This window comes from Rhizopus delemar, genomic scaffold (genome assembly GCF_000149305.1).
Source record: "Rhizopus delemar RA 99-880 supercont3.14 genomic scaffold, whole genome shotgun sequence".
NCBI lineage: Eukaryota > Fungi > Mucoromycota > Mucoromycetes > Mucorales > Rhizopodaceae > Rhizopus > Rhizopus delemar.
Genome location: NW_027137840.1, coordinates 679,521 through 699,453, shown reverse-complemented (window position 1 = coordinate 699,453; position 19,933 = coordinate 679,521). Strand labels below are relative to the sequence as shown.

Below are 19,933 nucleotides of genomic sequence, written 5' to 3'. Positions count from 1 at the left end.
TAAACCTGTTTGTGGAGATACAATTGATCTACCAGACTGGATGCAAGTGGGATTCACATAAGTTTATGTACATTGATATAAAAAAATTTTTTTTTAAGCATTTCTTGGTTTCTTTGCTTGTCTTGCCATCGAATGATCTTCTTTGGCAGGAATCTTGGCAGATTTAATATCATTATCCTCGTGTGTGATACGGCGAAGAGGATATTCTATATTTTGATGTGCTAAAACACTAGGATGATTGATTAATAAGAAGTTGAACATTAGATGGCTTACTTCATGATCGGCTTTGGTTCCTCTTGAAAGTAAGGATGACTTAATGCTTTTTCTGCTGTGATTCTCTTTGCTGGATCATATTCTAATAATGCTGATAATAAATTGAATCCTGATTCACTTTTAGGACATCCCATTATTTGGTATACTTGCTTCAAGTTATTAGGACATCTATAAAACTTGCACTTTAGTTGTATTCATCACAAATTATCCTTTCTTACTGTGGAAAGGAGGCTAATTGAGGGTAATCTGGTAATTGATCTATCGTAGGCCATCTTTCCTCTATGAGTAATCATCATCAATTTCATTCGTTTTCTATCCGCTTTTTTTTTTTTTTTTTTTTTTGTTTATTACTTGTTGGTGTTCCCATCACTTCAAATATCTTTGTCAATTGACTTCGTTGGAATGGCACGCTCTTTTTATTATCCATCTTTGCTTCTTCACCCTTAAATATAGGCTTCAGAGCGAGCAATTCACCAAAGATACATCCTACTGCCCACATATCAACCGCCTTTGTATAATGCCTTGATCCAAATAATAATTCGGGTGCACGATACCAAATGGTCACAACCACTTTATCTCCATTGAACAGAGGAGCCAAAGGCTTGTTGAATAACCTTGCCAAACCTAAATCGGCTGTTTTTACTACGCCTTCACTTGTCAGTAAGACTAGTAGAGAATAAGTACAGATTGAGTAGACAATGTGGACGTATACCGTTAGCAGGTTTTAGATCTCTGTGTAGTACCCAATTTGAATGTAGGTAGGCTACTCCATTGATAAGTTGCCAAAGCAACGATTTAACAACTATTTCGGGTATAGGTTTCTTTTGTGAATGTAAATGATGGTGAATGAGTTGCTACAAGTTAAATAAATGTATATAAGCTGATATGTCTCCTTGTGCCTTTTTGAGTTGTTTATACCAAAAAATCATGTTCAGCATATTCAAGAACCATAAAGATGGCTTTATCTTCCAACATGACCTCTTCAAGTGCTATAATGTTTTCATGTCGAAGTTCTCGACACAGCTATAACAAGTTGAATAAAATGCAATTAAATAATAAAGTACTAATATTACAGCTATTTCTCGACAGGCCGATTGAGAGATGCCAACGTAATGATGTGTGTCTCCTTCTCTATCAGGTTTGAACTTTTTAATGGCAAATTCACGAGGATCATCTCTATGCATTATGTTATAAAGGAGAAATAAGTCAAATCTTTAGTTTACTTGTTTCTAGATCTTGCTTTATACACACGACCATAAGTGCCAGAACTGATGAATCCAACGATTTCATATTTATCTAATACTCTAGGGCGTTGTGCATCCCTCTTTCTTTTGTAATCTGACATGGACATTTTGTATGTAAATTAGAGAAAAAAAGAAAAAAAAAAAAGAAAAAGATAACTTTTGTTCTGAATATGAAATTCAAGAAACTGGACCTGAAAATCACAAGCAGAGTATCTCCTCCCCTTTTAGCAGAAAATAAAAAAAAAATGTAGGTTTTAGGATGAACACGCATAGTTTGAAAGAATACTGTATTTTGTTTTTGAATAGCTCAACTGAAAAGTAGCATAAAAATATCTAACTACACACACATTTTTTCTCTAGTTCTCACTACAATAGTAAACGCACGGACTTTATCGTTCATGTAACAATAACATAATGAAATCAAAGAATAGGTTCATCTTTTGTCCACCCTATCAAACTACTTTTCAGTGGATGCTTCAAAATGTCATTTCCCGGATAAATACAGACCCGCTATCTCTACTACCATTTGGCGGTTGGATACTTGTGTGTTAGCATGAGTCTTGGTGTCTGTGGTCTTTTGATACAATTTTGCTTCATCTGTTTATATGCTCTAGAGTTTGGTGGATGCGAGAGTAGGTAAAGTAAAAGTTTGCTCATCGAAATCAATGTCTGTTGTAATGGATCATCTCAACCATGGCTATGAAACATAAAAAAACCAATTGTCTTTCTCACCTTGTTATTTCCTCTCTCCCTGTATTTTTAATTGCAAAACAAGTTCAAGGGCATAGCTTATTAAAAACCCATTTTAGACTGCATTTTGTTATGAACCAAATGTAGACAATAAAGATGGGTCACTATTTTTAATTTATGAGGAGATCATTGAGTGTTGCCCAAAAAAAATAAACTGCGATCTCTCAGCTTTAATTACTCAAAAAGAAGGATGAACGTTATGCTTTTTTTGTTATAGTCCATGTGGAATGGAATAGAAAACTCCTCTTTTTTGAATGGGCTGCGATGGATGAAAGCTATAATAAAATTTATTCTTTTTTATCCTCTTTCTTCCTCCACAGTTTATCATAATTCAATTATCGTTAATTTAGTTTTGAGGAGACAAGCGGGAAGATGTGTTTTAAAGACAAGATTTTACACTTTTTTTTTTATTTTTTTGGTAATAATGCCTTTTATTTCTTTTTTAAAAAATGATGTACTTGTATACCATTTGCTTACTGACTATTTTAAGATTGGGAAATAAAAAAAGAGAGAAAGAGAGCAACGCGTTAATATTTCCCACTCTGGTAGTTTACAGATAAACTCAGGTTAATATGTGTTGTGTAACGTATAGCAGTAATGTAACATGTGCCAATTTACTTTGTTCTTTTGTCTTTATTCTATTCTTGTTCATTTTCCCTCTTTCTTTTTTTTTTTCCTCATTTTTTTTTAATTCCCCACATACAGCCTATACTCTCCTTTCTCAAACAATCATTTTTTTTTTCTATTATTTCAATCTTTCTCCTCTTCTTCCCCTTTTCACAACTCTTTTCTCCTATAAACCCAGGAATAACAATACTTTTGTATACGAAAAAGAAAGAGTCTTTTCTTGCCCTGTTTTCTTTGTACATAGCGAATTATAAAATAAATTACATATAAATGATTGGGTTGCTTTTATTGCTTGGGGTAATCCTTCATACAAGTCTTGCATCGTATGTGACACATCCAAACATCAACCTTGATCTATTCGGTATATCTGGATCTTACGAGGGTATCTCACTCTATACAGACACCAATCAACTTACTCAGATACCATCATCCACCTCATCTGTTATATCTCTCTCGAACGACACATTATTTCAATTACTCGCATCTTCTAATATCAATGGAACCATTCACGACACTTGTATCTTATACAACACTATTTATTTTGCGGGAAATTTCAGTAGCATCAATGGTATCAGTGTCAATCGTATCGCAGCAATGGATCTTGTTTCAGGTCAACTGAATACACTCTTGGGAGGATTGGATGGGCCAGTTCAGACAGTCTATTGTGACCCGGTCACAAAGTTTGTTTATGTCGGTGGATCCTTTACGGCACCTGTCAGCACGGACTCGGCTTATTCAGCTTCACTTGCTCAATTTGGTGGAGGTATTGCAGTTTGGAATAGGACAGGATGGACCAATGTGCCTTGGAAAGGGGTGAATGGACAAATCAATACAATCATTCGTCATAATGAATCATTATTATTTGGTGGTGTGTTTGACACAACAACGGATGGACAAAGTTATTATGCACCCGCAAGTCAAATGATCATGCTCCCAACAAATGTAAAAAAAAAAAAAAAAAAAAAAAAAAAAAAAAAAAAAAATCTAATTGGCTTCTTTATTGTTAGGCTGGTTCAGCAACTAATTCAGCCGATAGTTCAGGCACAGCATCTTCTATTATCTGTGCTGCTTCTACAAATGCCAATCCTTGGATATTAAAAGATGGACAGAATGGAACGTGGCAGACAACGTTTAATTATTACAATGTAAACCCTTCACTTGTCAGAATTGGAAATTCAAAAATAAAAAATCATCAAACAAAAGAATTTGGGTAAAACTGAAAAAGTAAAGCTAAATTCAAAGATACTGACGGTTTACATAGTATTCGAGCTGTTGATAGCACGAATTACTTTCAATTATCTTATCTCGATCCTTCAACAAAACAAACCAGGATATGTACTACCAACTGTACTCTTTCAAATGATACCAGCATTGATTTTCAAGACTTTCGTATTTTGAATACGAACCTTACAAGTGGAATAGCGATTGATATCATGTCTTGGTATGGTTCCAGTGGTGGATTGTCTTCAGTCTCTGTCTTTCAATCAGGTATTTTTTTTTTTTTATTGTTCCTGTCTTTGTACATAACACTTTTTGTATAGAAAACTTTATTTATGCAGTAGACACACTATCTACAAATAGTCCTTGTCGTAATAACAGTAGTACTATATCCAGAGTAAAAACAGTAGGAAACTGGACACAAATCAGTGATGGAGGAATTAGTTATCTTTCTACTACAGCCAGTAATGCTTCTTCCATCACATTCTATCCTACTATTGCTGAATCTGGAATTTACGAAGTTTATTTGTACGCACCAGAATGTAGTAGCGGTTGTGATAACGTTGTGGATTTCGATATACAGCTTGCAACTTCAGCCAGTCAAACCCCAACCACCATCTTTCTCAGTTCCAATTCAACCGCCACCAGTGGCCTGTTGATTTACACGGGTTATTTTGACCTCTCTTCTGACTTTCAACCCACCCTACAGATAGCACAAGCTCACAATTCAACAAAAACTGGATCTATTGTGGCTCATTCATTTCAATTTGTCAAGGAGGCATCGAATAATGCTTTAGCAAGCATCATTCAATACGATACATCCTCACAAACAATCAGTGCGGATTCACTTCCTTGGAAAGCTCTATCAGGTACAAAAAAAGAATCCATGTTTTTTTTTACTGTTTTATTCAACGTGTTCTTTAGAAAACGTACCTTATAAGTCTATTGTTCATGACATAAAGCCGTATGGCGATGCTCTTTATATCGCAGGCAGTTTTACAGGAACAGATCAATCCAAATCGACATACTCCAACATTGTCCGATACGACGTATCTACAAAGCAACTCAAGGCACTTGCGAATGGGGGCACCAACGGTAGGATCGAGTCACTTGCTGTTTCTCCATCAGGAGAAATATTTGTTGCTGGAAACTTTAGTGCGCTTGTGAATGGGACAAACACGCGAATGTCTCATGTGGCAAGATATCATGTCCAACAGGCCACTTGGAATGCGCTGGATGAGGTAAAACCATCAATAAAGTGAGCATAAAAAGAAAAGAGTGTGATCTGACTGTGATTGCTTCTGTTAGGGTGTCAACGGTCTGGCCCACTCGGTTCATTTGATCAACAACCATGTGCTTGTCTCTGGAGAATTCACGAAATTATCCAATTCGACCCTCTGCTTTGGCAACGGATGGTGGAATATAGCCCAAAACAAATGGGATCAGGGGGATATCCCTTTTCTTTCTGGCATTGTCTATTCCACTCTGGAATATGACAACAAGTCTTACTTTGCTGGAAGTATCCAGGCCGTTCAAAGATACCAGTCCTTTGGCTACTCTTTCTTCAATCAATCCACGCTTTCGCACCTGCCCTTTTATCCTATCAATGATCACCCCACTGTCTCGGCGAGTCTCATCCACAATGGTTCTACCATCCTCGGTGGCCAATTTACACTATCCCAGGGGATTCAGAATATCGCAATCTATCACGACGGTGTCTGGAGTGGTCTCAAAGGATCTGAGTGGCAGGGCACACTTCAATCCATGGTGGTGCACAATGATATCTTGTATGTCGGAGGTCCATTCTTTGGCTCAGACACCAGTGGGTTCGCAGCCTTTGATTTAAAGAATGGATCCCGGCTGATGACGCCTAGTATCAAAAGTAAGCCAAAAAGAAAAGACAAAGTGGCATGTGCTTAAATCCTTCTTTTTATAGCATCGGATGGGTCTCCTCCGGCTATTAATGTCATTAGTTCTCTTGGTTCCTATGAACTAGTGGCTGTAGGCGGTAACTTTAGCTCGATTGATTCTGTCCCTTGTTCAGTAGTATGTGTGTTGACAACTACTAATCATCAGTGGAGCGCTCTAGGCTCTGGTTTAAGTGGTGAAGCAACTGATTTTGGCTACATTGATGTAAGTATGAGAAAGCTTAAGAACGTGCTTATTGATCCTTTTTTTCGTGATAGGATAAACTAGTGGTGACAGGCAATATGACACTGAATGGTTCTCCAATTACAATCGCTGAATATGACTTGGTTCAAAAAGTGTGGGGTCCTTTTGCTACTGCTAATCTTCCTGGCCCTTCGGTTGCCATCACTTATGACAACGTCACTAAAAATACATTTATCTCTGGACAGTAAAGTTTTTCGTATAGCAAGTATTGTTTTACATATACTCACGTACGCTATTATATAGGAACAGTCATAATGACACTACTTATTTACGTGTATGGAACGGACAACAGTTTGATCCTATTGGTAAGGGAAAACAATAAAACTGTAAATAACCTTTTATTAAACTGATGGCTTTATAGATCAAGAATTGGGAACAGGAAGCATCATTTCCAAAATATATTCACTTCCTGTTAAAAATAACACTGCGCAAAACGCCTTGCTGGCTACTGGATTCATTAATTTGGGCTCTTTAGGAAACGTGAGTGCAGCCTTCTATGACGGTCAGAACTGGACACCCTACCTGGTTGCTTCCTCTTCTTCTCCTCTTGAAGGTAGCTTGCTGAACAGCTTATTTTATTTTACCTTACCACCGCAAATTGCCTCTTCTATCAAAAGTAAATTTCAAAATTGAAAAAAAAAAAAAAAAAAAACAACAAAATTTAATCTGAATATTGTATTACTTTTAGAATATCTTCCTAAAGCGGTTGTCATTATTGTCTCTATTGCTATTTCTCTAGGTATTGTTACAGCCATTGTTCTTGCAATACTGGCCATCGTTTTCCTCAAGCGAAAAGGAGAAGCAAAAGCAGACCCACAATCCGATCCAGCAGCCTACTATGGCAAGCCTCCTCGATCAGCAGATTCTTTATTGGCTGCGCTTAAAGATGAAGGAGATGATAAAAACAATTGCTCTGCAGAAAAGCTAGATACACTTGAACCAGAAGCACAGATCTACAGCATGTCAAAAGCCATCAGCACCGATTATCTAAATGAACCTACAGCCTTGGGCACCCCAAAAGGAACGCCCTTGTCCCCCGCACCGCCTAATTCTGTTTACCACATGAGTACCACTAGCTTTTACCAAACCTTGCCTCCCATTCCAGTCGGACGTCCTGATTCACTTGTGAGGCCGTTTAGTGAAATCCAGAGAGATTCCATGGTATCCTCACTCGCTACAAGAGAGATGACAGAAGTCAGTGACGAGCGACGAAGCTCATACAATCCCTTCCGGTCTTCTTCTATCACTGGACCTACCGGAGGCTCACCCCCTGCCGCATTGGCCACCAGCACGATGGCGAACACCAGCAGTAGTTCTACTCTCAACAACAGTTCCGCCATGGCAAGCAGTGAAACAATCCAGTATGGCTTTGCAAACGCATCCCTACCACCGCCACCACGTGCGACCCAGACAGCAGCGGAGCCCATGCCCAAGTTAGACACCATGTATCGATCTGCGGTCAACATCAACTTTGATTCGGCCCCTAGTCCTGTGCTTAGTCCGACGTTTGCTACCGGTCCCCTGCCACCATTAGAGAAGCCAGCGGAACCCCTCGGTTCTCCTGGTCCCAAGCATGATTTCCTGTCGATGGCCATCCCAACCAGTCGTCTGAACGTGACACCTTCCCATGCTGCAGAGGGCAGAGCCTCATCCAAACGTATGGTGGAAGAGTATCTCTCTTCTCGCAAGACGCAAGATAGAAAGTCACGGTACAACAATGAGTTTTTGTCCATGATGGAGCAAGCCATTGCCAATAATGAAGAGTCCTCCTCGGAGGCTACAAAAGAAAAGCCACTCTTGTATTATGCTAAATTTGATTTTGCTGCTCGTGAACCAGGTGAAATGGGGTTTGAAAAATCAGATGCAATCATCGTGACGGATACAAGTGATGATATCTGGTGGACAGGATACAAAACAGACAGTAAGTGTGAATGTGTGTGATCAATCTTCTTTTTAACCCTCTTTTCTTTTAATAGAAGACACTGGGTCCATCATCCAAGGCGTATTTCCTGGCAATTATGTAGAAAAAGCAACAGATCTTCGATATCTTACACATAGTTAATATATAATCCTCCTTTTTTTTTATCTTTTCCCTTTTTTTTTTTTGTTTATTTATAAAAAATAGCTTGTATTATTTAAATTCTCCTTATGCATTCAATCTAGACATGAGATGTTCTGTATTCTTTCTAATCACACTATCCAATACAGAATGTATATGCTTGCAACCTTCTGTTGCTAATTCTGTAACGCTGGGGAGTTTATCCATATGAAGTCGAGATTCCAACTAAATAGAATATAAGTGGGGATACTTTATTTTCTTTTTGCTTTTTTTTTTGTACCTCCACCAAGTTGACTTTGCCGGTTCTTGGTAGTATAGCTACTGTTAATTCGGGTGTATCTGCAGATTCTTCCAAGTTGTTTAAATCGAGTACTGGTACCTTATCGATGCAGCCTGCTGAACAAGCGCAAACATAATCCAACATGGGTATACCTGCATCCACTAAAGCCATTGTTGCCGCATTGATACAGCTCTGTAATAAGCCTATAGACTATGTTCTTAATCGCTAATTTCTCTTTCTCAATTTCATATGGTTATACCTCCATCATTTTGAAATACTTGAAGATAAATGTCAATTTGAGATCTAGGAAACTGAGTAGTAAGAACAACAGGCTCAAAGGTTTGACGGATGAAAGCTGCGACTTCTAATGATCGTCTAAAAAAAACACACACAGTCAGTTGATTTCATACAGTAGTAGCATTTGATGATTTACTTGTCGTTCTTTGATCTCTTTTTACGTTCACTTGTACTAAAAGGAGCTATGTTGAATTCGACATTGATGATGGCGCGATCTGATAATGCTTGCATTCGGTGACGCACTTCTCTAGGACCATAGACTGCTGCTAAACACTTTGTATTTCCTTGTTCAATATACGCAGAACCGTCCGCCTGACTAAAAACAGAGGTTTTGGCAGTTATCTTTCTTAATTCATTAGCACGTCGACCGTCAACACGAAGACCTTTTTTTTTTGTTTAGTTTAGAGCCTTTCTATTTATTTATTTTTAAATTACCTTCAGGAGTCAATAATTCTAAGCGAGACTAGAATGAAATAGGGTTAGCTGGTTTGGAAAGCTTCTTCAAGTTTATTTGATTATTACCATGTGAAGAAAAAATAAAAGTTTTGCTCAATATTACAGAGCAACTCTTTTTTTTTTTTTTTTTCATCCTCTTTTTTCACCTGTCACAGTAAAGTCCGCTCAGTCTATTCATGGGCGCATCCTTTACTATGGACTAGCAGTAAAAAAAAACAAAAAACAAAGAAAAAAGCTTATTTTGTAAGGGAATGACCACGATTATTATTGATGTTTAAAAGAAAGCCTTTACATGTACAAATTCAATAAATAAATATTTTTTATGCAGCGTAGTTTACGGAGACGGTTATATCTGTCATTTTTTTTTATTTCTTTTTCCAATTGTTTGTGGTCACTTGTTTTTTTTTTTTTTTTTTTTCTTTGTTTCTCTACAAACAAAAAATATGGACGATAATGAATCAAAATGGGAATTTGTTGCTCCCAAATTTTGGGATTTTACAAATAGATTACCACAAGAATTACCACCTGATTCATGGTTTAGTAAGTTGAAACAAACCAAGCTAAACTTTCTTTTCCAATTAAAAAAAAATATCTATTAGGCGAACGCACCATTTCAGGTCCTTCCTTTCCAGCCCATTCTCCACCCTTCAGTCGTTTAAAAAAAAGACGCCCAACACAGTCTGAACCTTCAGAAAGCTCAGCAACAAAAAAGATCCCCACAAAGAAGCAGAGATTGAATGACGATGTTTTCAGTAGACTTTCAAGCACTACAACAGTGTCTTCAGCAAGTAAATCAACACTATTCAAAAGCACAAGGGACCAACCTGTGATGAATCGTGCCAAGAATCTGTTAAACATGCAAGCCAACAAAAGATCTAACGCCTCAAAGAACCCATTCTTGTTGAACAAAGAACCACAGGCCACTACTTTACGTGACAATAGACTATCCATTCATCAAACACCCAAACCAAGCCAAACCGACAGCACCTTACACGAACCCATGCAGAGCAAATCAACCTCTAGTGCTGCAAGTCATTATATTCCAAAAACACCTCCTGAGCAGATCCGTACATCATGGTTTGCTCCATACACCCCCCCTCCACCTTCACCTGAACCACCAAAGACAAAGATTGTCTCAGGATCCTCAAAATCCTTGTTGGAAAATTCTTTGGAATCGAATTCAAAAGATGCAAACTCGCTGTCTTACTTTAGTGCTTTGCATGTAAAGCATAAGCAAATCATTGATGATCTTAGAGAAAGAATCAAGAAATCAATTCAAGAAGCTTTGAACAAGCAAAGCAATGTTTTATTATAAAAAGGATACCATTCTGAAATAAATGAAGCTTGTATATATTAATTTATTCTCATCGAATGTTTATTACAAGAATAGAAATGTAATACTTCACTTCTTCACAGTCCATGTCCCTTTCTCTTCTCGAACGCGTGCTTTGTTTTGGTAAATACAGCTTTTAAAGATAGGATGAAAGAACAATAAAAAATCTCAAGCAATGATGCATCTATTTTCAGGTATAAGATTTGTCTAGGGTTCTTTATTGTAATCCAACCTTACGTCTATGTTTATAGGCTGCAAAAATAATAATAATAATAACAAAAAGCATATTTACATTGTATCTGATTTTCTATAAGCAAAAAAGTGCTTTCCCATTTCATAACTTGATATCATGATGGCACAGGCCGGCGCTACTTTGACAACTCTTGGCACAACGCCCCGGAAGAATCCTACGGTGCCGTCCTTTGCGACAATCTTCTTTATAATCAATCCAACGCGCGCCTCTGAAGAGAAGCATGAGATGGAGTTATGGTGATGTCTGTTTTATGTTTACCTTCAGCATAGGAGCTTACTTGACGTTGTGTTTTTACTACATCAAATGGGGTTGTGACGATGGCAGCAATCATACCAGACGATGCACCAGCAATAAAGGATGATTCAAAATGAGATCGGTCGGACAATATCGGAGAACGCTTCAACTCCTCATAACCCATCCAATAGATGGCCGAAAACGGTACATCTCTCAGCATCGTTGGCAGCAACCCTCGCCAGAGTGCCTTTGCTCCCTCTCTGTGAACCATTTCCCTCACACCTCTCCAGACGGCTGAAAATCCATAGACACCCTCTGCAGATTGCATGCGAGTCCTAAACAGTTCTAAAGGAGATACCACCAATCCAGCAAATGCTAAACGGGATCAGTCAATCATTTGCGTCACACTGGTTTTTATACGTCCTTACTGCGTGCTAATCCACCTGCCCACAAGGGTGAATACACATCCAGAATGGTATCTTTGAATTCAGAGTTTCTTGTGTAGTCTCGTATATGATCATATCCAACATAATAAATGGCTGTAGATGGTAATGCCATGATAAGCCCAGGCACTAGACCTCTCCATAATGCAAATAATCCTTCGTTTCTAAATATTTTTGATAACCCATCCTATACATGTCTAAGGGTTATTGCCAGAAAGAAAAAAGGAAAGAGGTCACTTACCAAGGTTCCCTTATATTCATTCAAGCCATGCCTTGAGCTTTCTTGAAGTCTTGTTTTGATTACGTCCAGTGGAGTCACTGAGAAAAGAATGCATTAGCTACAAGTGACGTTAGGATGAGTAGATCGTACTGAATGACATGGTAATAACAGCACCGGCAGCAGCAGACGCTATCTTTTCAAATGAAGAACTATGGATCGCTTGGATCTTTGGTACAGTGCCAATGGCTGTTTGCTCAGTCATTATCTAAACTTGTCAAAAGAAGAGGGGGAAAAAAAAAAAAAACAAAAAGGGTCCAAAAGATAATTTGAAATCGGACATTTAAAGTTGTCAAGTAATCATGGTGGAAGAGGAGATTGGAACTGATAGGACCAACCGTTGGATGTTGTCAGCAGTGGTCCTTGAAATTGGCCAATACTGTTTTTGTTGATTTCAGTCAGGTTAAGGTGAGCGCACAGTCAGTGGTCAAGAGATTTTTCAAACAATAGAGTGTGACTTTTTCATTTTTGGTATGACACGTGGTCACTGAGGACTTGGAACAGAATGGAAAAGGATTCTAATGAGAGGAATAATATCACCTGTTTGTATATCCAGACCTAGTCAACATAGAGAGCTGAATGGAATGCCTATCTGTGCAGTTCATTTAAAGAGAATCACAACCATGCGTCATTTTCGCTGTCAAATTTTAAATCCAATAGACTTTACTGCATTGTTGATTGACAGTGGCTTTTAAAAAGCAAGCATCTAAACCAGCTCTCTCCCTTGTTTTCTTTTCCTGTGAAATAGTCACTCGATATGCTCTTGATCCAACGTCTTATTTCAGCATCCGTATCGAGCTCACCGATAGACTCGTCCGTCAAAAACCCTCACCACAGGAAAACGCCGCTCACGTACCAAGGCGATAGGATCCCTATCGATCGTCCCGTGCTTCATTCTGTGAAAACAAGGAGGATGAGAGTAAAGGGGGATGCCAAACCACAATGGAAACCAATCCAACCTGGCTTTTGCTGTGATGATTCATGTTTGAACTTGTATCGACAAGGGCAAGGTAGTTATGAACGTGTAAGTTTAAAAACTAGGATGTCTACAACGCAAAGAGAGCGGTGAATCAAAGCTTCGATGGCCATCCAGTCATTGTTGCGTGAGTTCTGTGAAAGAGGTCAGATATTTCGATTTCAAGCACTTGAATCTCTCCTATCGATCGATGGGCCTTTTCTACCCCCTCTGGATCTTTAGGAACGATGGGTCTGCTGGACTCCTCTCTCGTTGGGTACACGTAGGGGTACCTGTTCAAACACAGTACGACTTGCTATGAACCAGCCACAACAGACCAGGACGGCCTGTGAGCATTGCAGCTCTCTCTCTTCATCGGCTATTCTTCTAGGCGATTGGAAGAATGGGAGACATGGGTTCATTCGAGCATGTGTTGTTTTCATCTGGCCTGATCGTTTCTCGCTTTGTCAAAGAGCATCACAGCATGGGACAATGCGTGATTGAAAACTAAAAGTGAGTGATGAAGCCTGAAAGGATGCATGCTTGAAATACATGCTTTCAGACTGAAGCAAGCATTTGTGAGGCCAGTGGGAGCTCAAAGACGCTTTGAAACAGGTTTGGATTGAAAAGGTGGTAAAGAACGTGTCTAACGTTCTGTGTCTCTGGATAAACACACACACGTCCAGTGGGAACCCATCGAACGGTCCTGGCAGGCTGTAAGAGAAAACAAAAAGGAGGGAGACTTTGGGATTCAAACGATCTTTATGATTTCTGTCGGCAGGCTCTTTTGAGATGCGACGGTTGTTTGAATAACAAAAAAAAACCCGATAGAATGTGGATGAACGGCTCTATCGGATGAGACTATGTTATTTTCTCTGGTGGTTTCTGATGCCAGAAGGACAAAAAAAAAATCAATTTTTTGAATCATCCATTGATTTGTCTCAAAAAGAGGTCGATTTTTTTTAGGTCAATGACGGATGGTTTTCGGGAAAAAAATATGCCATGACGATGGATAGAGCCAACGGCCGGCCATTGAAGTGGAGTTTTGTCACCCTTTTTTTTTTTTGGTCTTCAGCTCAAATGCTGACAAAAGGTAATTATAAATCGTAGACAAAAAGAGCACAACTGAATCAGATTCAATCTGTAGTCGATACCTTTTTTTTAAAAAAAAAACCAGGTCGACATTCACTGCGAACCCTCGGTCATTTTTTTTTGGGTCAGGGCGCTGGTTGAACCGTGTGACTTTCTGTGCTTGTTTTCGCACGATAGGCTCCGCTCACCCCCTTTTATAACCTGCTCTCGAAAAATTGGGAACTTATTTCCTTTTTTTAACTCTCTTTTTTAAAAAAAAATGGATAAATTTTTAGAGTACGTCGAAAAGCATCAAAATGATTTTGTCGAAAGACTTCGTAAGGCGGTAGCTATTCCTAGGTAAGTATCACTTTCTTTGGTCGTGTGTCCTCTAACGCGTGTACAGTGTCAGCGGTGATCCTTCTTATCGTCCTGATGTCTTTCGCATGGCTGATTTCTTGGTCGACGAACTCAAAGCACTCGGTGCCAATGTCGAAACTCGTGATCTTGGCAAACAAGACTGGCATGGTACCTCTTTGGACTTGCCTCCTATTGTCCTTGCCACGGTAGGTAACGACCCCCAAAAGAAAACGATCCTTGTCTATGGTCACTATGATGTTCAACCGGTAAGTGAATGAGGGTTTTTTTTAAAAAAAATAACATCCCTTTTCTTTAGGCTCTTGTTGAAGACGGTTGGAACACCAACCCTTTTGAGTTGGTCGAAGATGAAAAGAACCGTTTGATTGGTCGTGGTGCGACAGATGATAAAGGTCCCGTGCTGGGTTGGATCAACGTCGTCGAGGCTCACAAGGCACTCGGTCTCGAATTACCAGTGAACATCAAGTTTTGTCTGGAAGGCATGGAAGAATCCGGTTCGGAAGGATTGGATAAGCTCATCTTTGATGAAGCAGACAAGTACTTTAAGGACGTCGATGCTGTCTGTATCTCTGATAATTACTGGCTCGGTACCACCAAGCCTTGTTTGACTTATGGTCTTCGTGGTGTCTCTTACTTTCACCTCAAGATCAAGGGTCCCGTAAGTGAAAAAGAGAATCGAGGGAGGATTGTGTTGACTGTTTTCTTAGGCTGCTGATCTCCATTCAGGTGTTTTCGGTGGTACTGTCCATGAACCCATGACGGATCTCTTTGCGATCATGAGCAAGTTGGTGGATGTGAAGGGTAAGATCTTGATCCCTGGTATCTATGACCAAGTGCGTGAATTGACAGGTAAAGAATGAGAAAGGTCGATCGATGGACGAGGACTAAAGGGATGTGATTAGACAGCGAACAAAAGATCTATGACGACTTGAGCTTCCAGATGGAAGAACTTCACAGTGCGGTCGGTAACAAGACCAACATTCATGAGACTGTGCGTGAGACACTCCAGTGCCGCTGGAGAAACCCTTCGCTTTCCCTTCACGGTGTCGAAGGTGCCTTTTATAATCCTGGTGACAAGACGGTGATTCCGGCCTGTGTCACTGGTAAATTCTCGATCCGTACCGTTCCGGACATGAAGCCCCAAGAGATTAGCGAATTGGTCTGCCAGTACGTCAAGGAAGAATTTGCCAAGCTTGGGTCGAAAAACGCACTGGACATTCACTGTACACATGATGGTAACTACTGGCTTTCGAGCCCTGACCATCCCAACTATGGTAAGTGCAAAAAAGGAAAGGATGTCCAGATGAAACTGATCGATCACACAGTGGCTGCTGCCAAGGCGGTGGAGACGGTCTACAACGTCAAGCCTGACTTGACGCGTGAAGGAGGTTCGATTCCTGTCACCTTATCTTTCCAAGACGCCTTGAAGAAGAACGTCTTGTTGTTACCCATGGGCCGCGGTGATGATGTAAGTTTGCATGGCCTGTTTTTTGTACAGCGACTGACTTGATTTAGGGTGCACACTCCATCAATGAAAAGTTGGATAGATCCAACTATGTGAAAGGAACTCAATTATTGGGTGCTTATTTATATGAAGTCTCTAAAATTCAACTCTAAAAAAAAAGAGAGAGAGAAGGGGAAAGGGATCGTAACAGAATAAACAAAAATTCCTTCTTTATTCGTATACATATAAACACCTCTTTCCGTGCCCCCCCCCTTTTTTTTTGAGTGTATGTATCTGTGGAATATCAAACCTCTTTCTTTCTCTTTTTCTTTTCTTTTTTTTCCTTTTTCATCACTATGACAACTCAACATCATGATACGAACAACAGTACCAATATTGTTGGCGTACATTATAAAATTGGTAAAAAATTAGGTGAAGGAAGTTTTGGTATTATTTATGAAGGTAAAATGGATGTGTCCTTTTTTAAAAGAGAGAGAGAGAGAGAGAAAAAAAAAAGGGGGGGGGGGAGGAGAGGAGGGGAGGGGAAGGGAAGGACAAGAGCAGACAAAAATAATTTTGTTAGGAACCAATCTCTTGAACAATCAGCAAGTGGCCATTAAGTTTGAACCAAGGAAATCAGACGCTCCTCAACTAAGAGATGAATACAAGACTTATAAAATATTAGCTGGAGCAGGTTTGAATAAAAGTTTTTTTTGCCCCCCTTGGATAGACAGAGCTCCTGACAATCTCTTTTGTATATATTAAAGTGGGGATACCTTCTGTTTATTATTTTGGTCAAGAGGGGCTTCATAATATACTGGTGATTGATTTATTAGGACCCAGTCTAGAAGATTTATTTGACAAGTGTTCAAGGCGATTCAGCATAAAGACCGTGGCCATGTTGGCACGACATATGGTAAGTGAAAGACAGCTGAATGTGGGCTGGATGGATGTTGAAGGAATGGATAGATTACAAGAATAGAATGCGTTCATGAGCACCACTTGATCTACCGAGACATCAAACCAGACAATTTCCTCATTGGCCGACCTGGCACACCCCATGCCAACATGGTGTATCTCATTGACTTTGGCATGGCAAAGCAATACCGAGATCCCAAGACAAAGCAGCATATCCCCTATCGAGAACGAAAGAGTCTTTCGGGCACAGCTAGGTACATGAGCATCAATACACATTTAGGAAGAGAACAGTCCAGAAGAGACGATTTGGAATCCCTGGGACATGTCTTTTTGTACTTCTTGAGGGGTTCACTTCCCTGGCAGGGTCTGAAGGCGGCCACCAATAAACAAAAATATGAAAAGATTGGAGAGAAAAAGCAGACGACGGACATTCATGATTTATGTGCAGGGTTTCCAGGTAAGACAGACAGAGTTGCATCTTATTGAGCTCATCTGTGCCCCTTTTTAGATGAGTTCAGCATCTACCTTCAATACGTTCGAAAGTTGGGATTTGAGGAAACACCCGATTATGAATTCCTGAGGGATCTGTTTACCAAAGTCCTCGTGAATCAAAAGGAATCAGAAGATGAGATCTATGATTGGATGAAGCATCCACCTGCACCGGTGGTCTATGAAAGAAGAGCGGAACCTGTGATGAAAGAAACCGATCAGGCCCATTCACGGAGAAAGGAAGATGAAAAAGAAGGCATCCTGCATCAGCTCGTCGGCTGTATTTCATGTGGTCTGCTTCTTTAATCTTTACTCAGCAGACGTTCATCCAACAGAACAGAGTCTTTATAGAATCTTATATAAAAAGCATTCAATGTCTTTTACACTCACATTGTATTTTTTTTTTTTTTTTTTTAAAAAAAAAGAGGTCAGTGACGCCCACCGTCTCCTGTGGATGGACACGATGACGTCTCGTCTTTGAGGTGCATTTGAGAAAGAGCCATGGCTTCCAGTGCGAGATCCTCTCTCTCTCTCTTTTTATTGAATAAAAAGGATTCAGTGATGAACAAAATCATCTTCGGAAGCATGAATGAGATGAGTCGGATGGGATTGACCTGCGGGATTGGACCTCAGGATGGAACTTGGACTGGTAGGCGCTGAGATCAGTAAGGAAGGATCATAATCTTTGGTAAATAACGTGTTTTCCAAAAGACAGTCTGGGCTGTGTGAATGATTCGCAGCAGCAGCCATGATCGCATGCCTGTATTTCTGCCTTGTGCCTCTGCCTAATTCATGATCATTCTGGATCGCATACAACTGCATCTCTCTTGCATATCGCTCTTTATCCACCTGAGCCTTGGTCTTCCACGGCGCTCGTTCCTCATCCGTCATCGTGTGCCATTTTTCTGCACAGTATTTACTGATCTGGCCCACGTTCGAACTCGGGAAACTCTTCATCGTCTTGGGCCTGACCTCGGTCAGGTACCACATGTAAGCCGACAGAGGATGTTTTGGGATCCCTGGGCTCTTGATCTTCTTCTTTACCCGTCTCGCTGTCTTTTTGTCCGATGGTTCTTCTTTGATCATCTTGCCGGCTTCTTTTAATTCGGCGCGTGAACGACGGATGTACATCGAATTCGGATGAAGTGCTCTTTGTTCTTGTTTCAATCGATTCGCTTCATTCACATACATTTCTTTTTCCTCCTATTTTCATCGTCACCTCCATTCTCGACTCACTTTATTTTTCTCTCTTACCTTGGACATCTTTCTCCAACGTTCGGCTATTTGCTTACTTATTTCTCCTACATTCATCGTAGGATCTTGATCTTTTAACACTCTTCTCATCTTCTTGTTGAAAAGCAAGTAGGCATTCGGAGGTCGAGTGACTCGTATAGGAGCATTGGCATCTTCTTTATTGGTCGCTAGTGTAGGTTGGTGAAGTTGAGGTTGTGTCAATCGGATCAATGGAAAAGAAGGATATGAACTCAGAGTGTTTATGCCTTGCATTAACGGTGGTGGTGATGGTTGTGGTTGTGGTTGATTGAGTAATTGTGCTTGCGTTATAGCAGCATATTGTTGTAGACTGTATTGAATGTTGTTTGCCAAATTATCTAAAAAAGATACATTTAGCCTTGGTAGAAGAAGAAAGGGGGTGTCATGTTCTTGACCACTAACTCATTTAAAAAAAAAAAAAGGTATAGTGCCCTAATGTCGTATGAAAAGAAGAAGGGAAAAAAAAGAAAAAAAAAATACTCTGACGAATAAGAGTGAATGATCTTGCTGAAAATGAAATACAGGATCCAATCATGCTAAAGATTCAACACAATCGCGTTGCTTGGATCCTCTTTGTTTCTCACTTGAAATGTTCCTCATCGAGATGACTTGGTTTGTTGTTTCTGTTTAGGATGGTATGCTAAAAATAAGATAGAGTGGATTCGTGACACGATGAGGATTCCTTTGGTGTACAAGTGATCCCTCTCACAAACCATGCAGAGAGTCAATGACACAAACAAGGGGGGTTGAGCTACACATGGTGTTCAACCCCATCTTGTACAGCAAGTCCAAAAATACCCTCTTGCAACTCAGCCGGGACTCACCGAATCAGAGGTGTGTGTGATCCAGCAGGTTGCGAATCCACTTGGAACAAATGCGGAGTTTGTTTTCTCGCGATGACCGACCTAGGATTGGCACTAGGGACGATGAAACGAGTTGGATCAGTCCACTCGGGTATGCGTCCAGACTGCTGCTGGTCTACTGGGATTCGAATGAGAAAGCAAAGGGGTTGTATGGATCCATGGATGTCAATCTGCAGAGTACGATGGAGTTTGAAGCTTGCGATGAATCCAATCCAGCAACGGATCTTTTTTTAGTCAAAAAGACGAATTTTTTTTAAATAAAAAGCATCCAATGCTATTCACCCCAGAAGGATTCCTTTCTAGGATGGAAAAGGGACGTAAGCCAAGAAAAACAAAGAGAAAGAGAGGATGGAGAGATGCTCAGCAAGAAGCTCAGCAAGAAAAAGTAAAAGAAATCAAACAGAAAACGTGGTCGAAATGAGAGATTGTAACATTAAAACAAAATTTAAAGCGAATGTGAATGACACATCATCCATTTCGCTTGTCAAAACAATGAATTCTCTTTCGAAAGCCAAGCTTCGGACGCAGCAGCAGAGGTTCAGATCACTGGGTTTCACATGCAAGTGATTTGGATTCCAAACACGCTTTTAATTTCTTGTCCAGACAGCCTAGCCCTACCACTTTAAT

At 39.9% G+C, this 19,933-nt stretch overlaps 8 protein-coding genes across 8 annotated transcripts; 4 read left to right on the top strand and 4 right to left on the bottom strand.

Annotated features, from left to right (window-relative positions):
• Nucleotides 1-93: 93 nt before the first annotated feature.
• On the bottom strand, nt 94-1,624 carry RO3G_14610 (uncharacterized protein; the record flags this gene model as incomplete). The annotated part of the gene is made up of 9 exons (XM_067669194.1): nt 94-229; nt 274-355; nt 392-441; nt 492-552; nt 625-939; nt 986-1,127; nt 1,192-1,296; nt 1,347-1,449; nt 1,497-1,624. The coding sequence occupies 9 exons, from the start codon at nt 1,622-1,624 to the stop codon at nt 94-96; spliced, it is 1,122 nt and encodes a 373-aa protein (XP_067525295.1).
• Nucleotides 1,625-3,488: 1,864 nt separating this feature from the next.
• On the top strand, nt 3,489-8,346 carry RO3G_14609 (uncharacterized protein; the record flags this gene model as incomplete). Its single annotated transcript, XM_067669193.1, has 12 exons — nt 3,489-3,836; nt 3,902-4,104; nt 4,156-4,382; nt 4,436-4,981; nt 5,037-5,353; nt 5,421-5,994; nt 6,049-6,245; nt 6,299-6,468; nt 6,528-6,589; nt 6,646-6,900; nt 6,973-8,205; nt 8,261-8,346. The coding sequence occupies 12 exons, from the start codon at nt 3,489-3,491 to the stop codon at nt 8,344-8,346; spliced, it is 4,218 nt and encodes a 1,405-aa protein (XP_067525294.1).
• Nucleotides 8,347-8,868: 522 nt separating this feature from the next.
• Nucleotides 8,869-9,445, bottom strand: RO3G_14608 (uncharacterized protein; the record flags this gene model as incomplete). Its single annotated transcript, XM_067669192.1, has 4 exons — nt 8,869-8,998; nt 9,057-9,303; nt 9,356-9,383; nt 9,443-9,445. The coding sequence occupies 4 exons, from the start codon at nt 9,443-9,445 to the stop codon at nt 8,869-8,871; spliced, it is 408 nt and encodes a 135-aa protein (XP_067525293.1).
• A 374-nt stretch (nt 9,446-9,819) lies between these two features.
• Nucleotides 9,820-10,691, top strand: RO3G_14607 (uncharacterized protein; the record flags this gene model as incomplete). Its single annotated transcript, XM_067669191.1, has 2 exons — nt 9,820-9,916; nt 9,976-10,691. The coding sequence occupies 2 exons, from the start codon at nt 9,820-9,822 to the stop codon at nt 10,689-10,691; spliced, it is 813 nt and encodes a 270-aa protein (XP_067525292.1).
• A 461-nt stretch (nt 10,692-11,152) lies between these two features.
• RO3G_14606 (uncharacterized protein) lies at nt 11,153-12,121 on the bottom strand (the record flags this gene model as incomplete). Its single annotated transcript, XM_067669190.1, has 4 exons — nt 11,153-11,571; nt 11,625-11,826; nt 11,881-11,957; nt 12,010-12,121. The coding sequence occupies 4 exons, from the start codon at nt 12,119-12,121 to the stop codon at nt 11,153-11,155; spliced, it is 810 nt and encodes a 269-aa protein (XP_067525291.1).
• Nucleotides 12,122-14,222: 2,101 nt separating this feature from the next.
• Nucleotides 14,223-15,937, top strand: RO3G_14605 (uncharacterized protein; the record flags this gene model as incomplete). The annotated part of the gene is made up of 7 exons (XM_067669189.1): nt 14,223-14,302; nt 14,349-14,568; nt 14,619-14,978; nt 15,028-15,169; nt 15,223-15,594; nt 15,646-15,788; nt 15,836-15,937. The coding sequence occupies 7 exons, from the start codon at nt 14,223-14,225 to the stop codon at nt 15,935-15,937; spliced, it is 1,419 nt and encodes a 472-aa protein (XP_067525290.1).
• Nucleotides 15,938-16,120: 183 nt separating this feature from the next.
• On the top strand, nt 16,121-17,477 carry RO3G_14604 (uncharacterized protein; the record flags this gene model as incomplete). The annotated part of the gene is made up of 5 exons (XM_067669188.1): nt 16,121-16,226; nt 16,348-16,458; nt 16,601-16,680; nt 16,734-17,139; nt 17,191-17,477. 5 exons carry the CDS (start codon nt 16,121-16,123, stop codon nt 17,475-17,477), a joined length of 990 nt encoding a protein of 329 aa, XP_067525289.1.
• A 249-nt stretch (nt 17,478-17,726) lies between these two features.
• On the bottom strand, nt 17,727-18,978 carry RO3G_14603 (uncharacterized protein; the record flags this gene model as incomplete). Its single annotated transcript, XM_067669187.1, has 3 exons — nt 17,727-18,374; nt 18,426-18,781; nt 18,924-18,978. The coding sequence occupies 3 exons, from the start codon at nt 18,976-18,978 to the stop codon at nt 17,727-17,729; spliced, it is 1,059 nt and encodes a 352-aa protein (XP_067525288.1).
• Nucleotides 18,979-19,933: the final 955 nt, after the last annotated feature.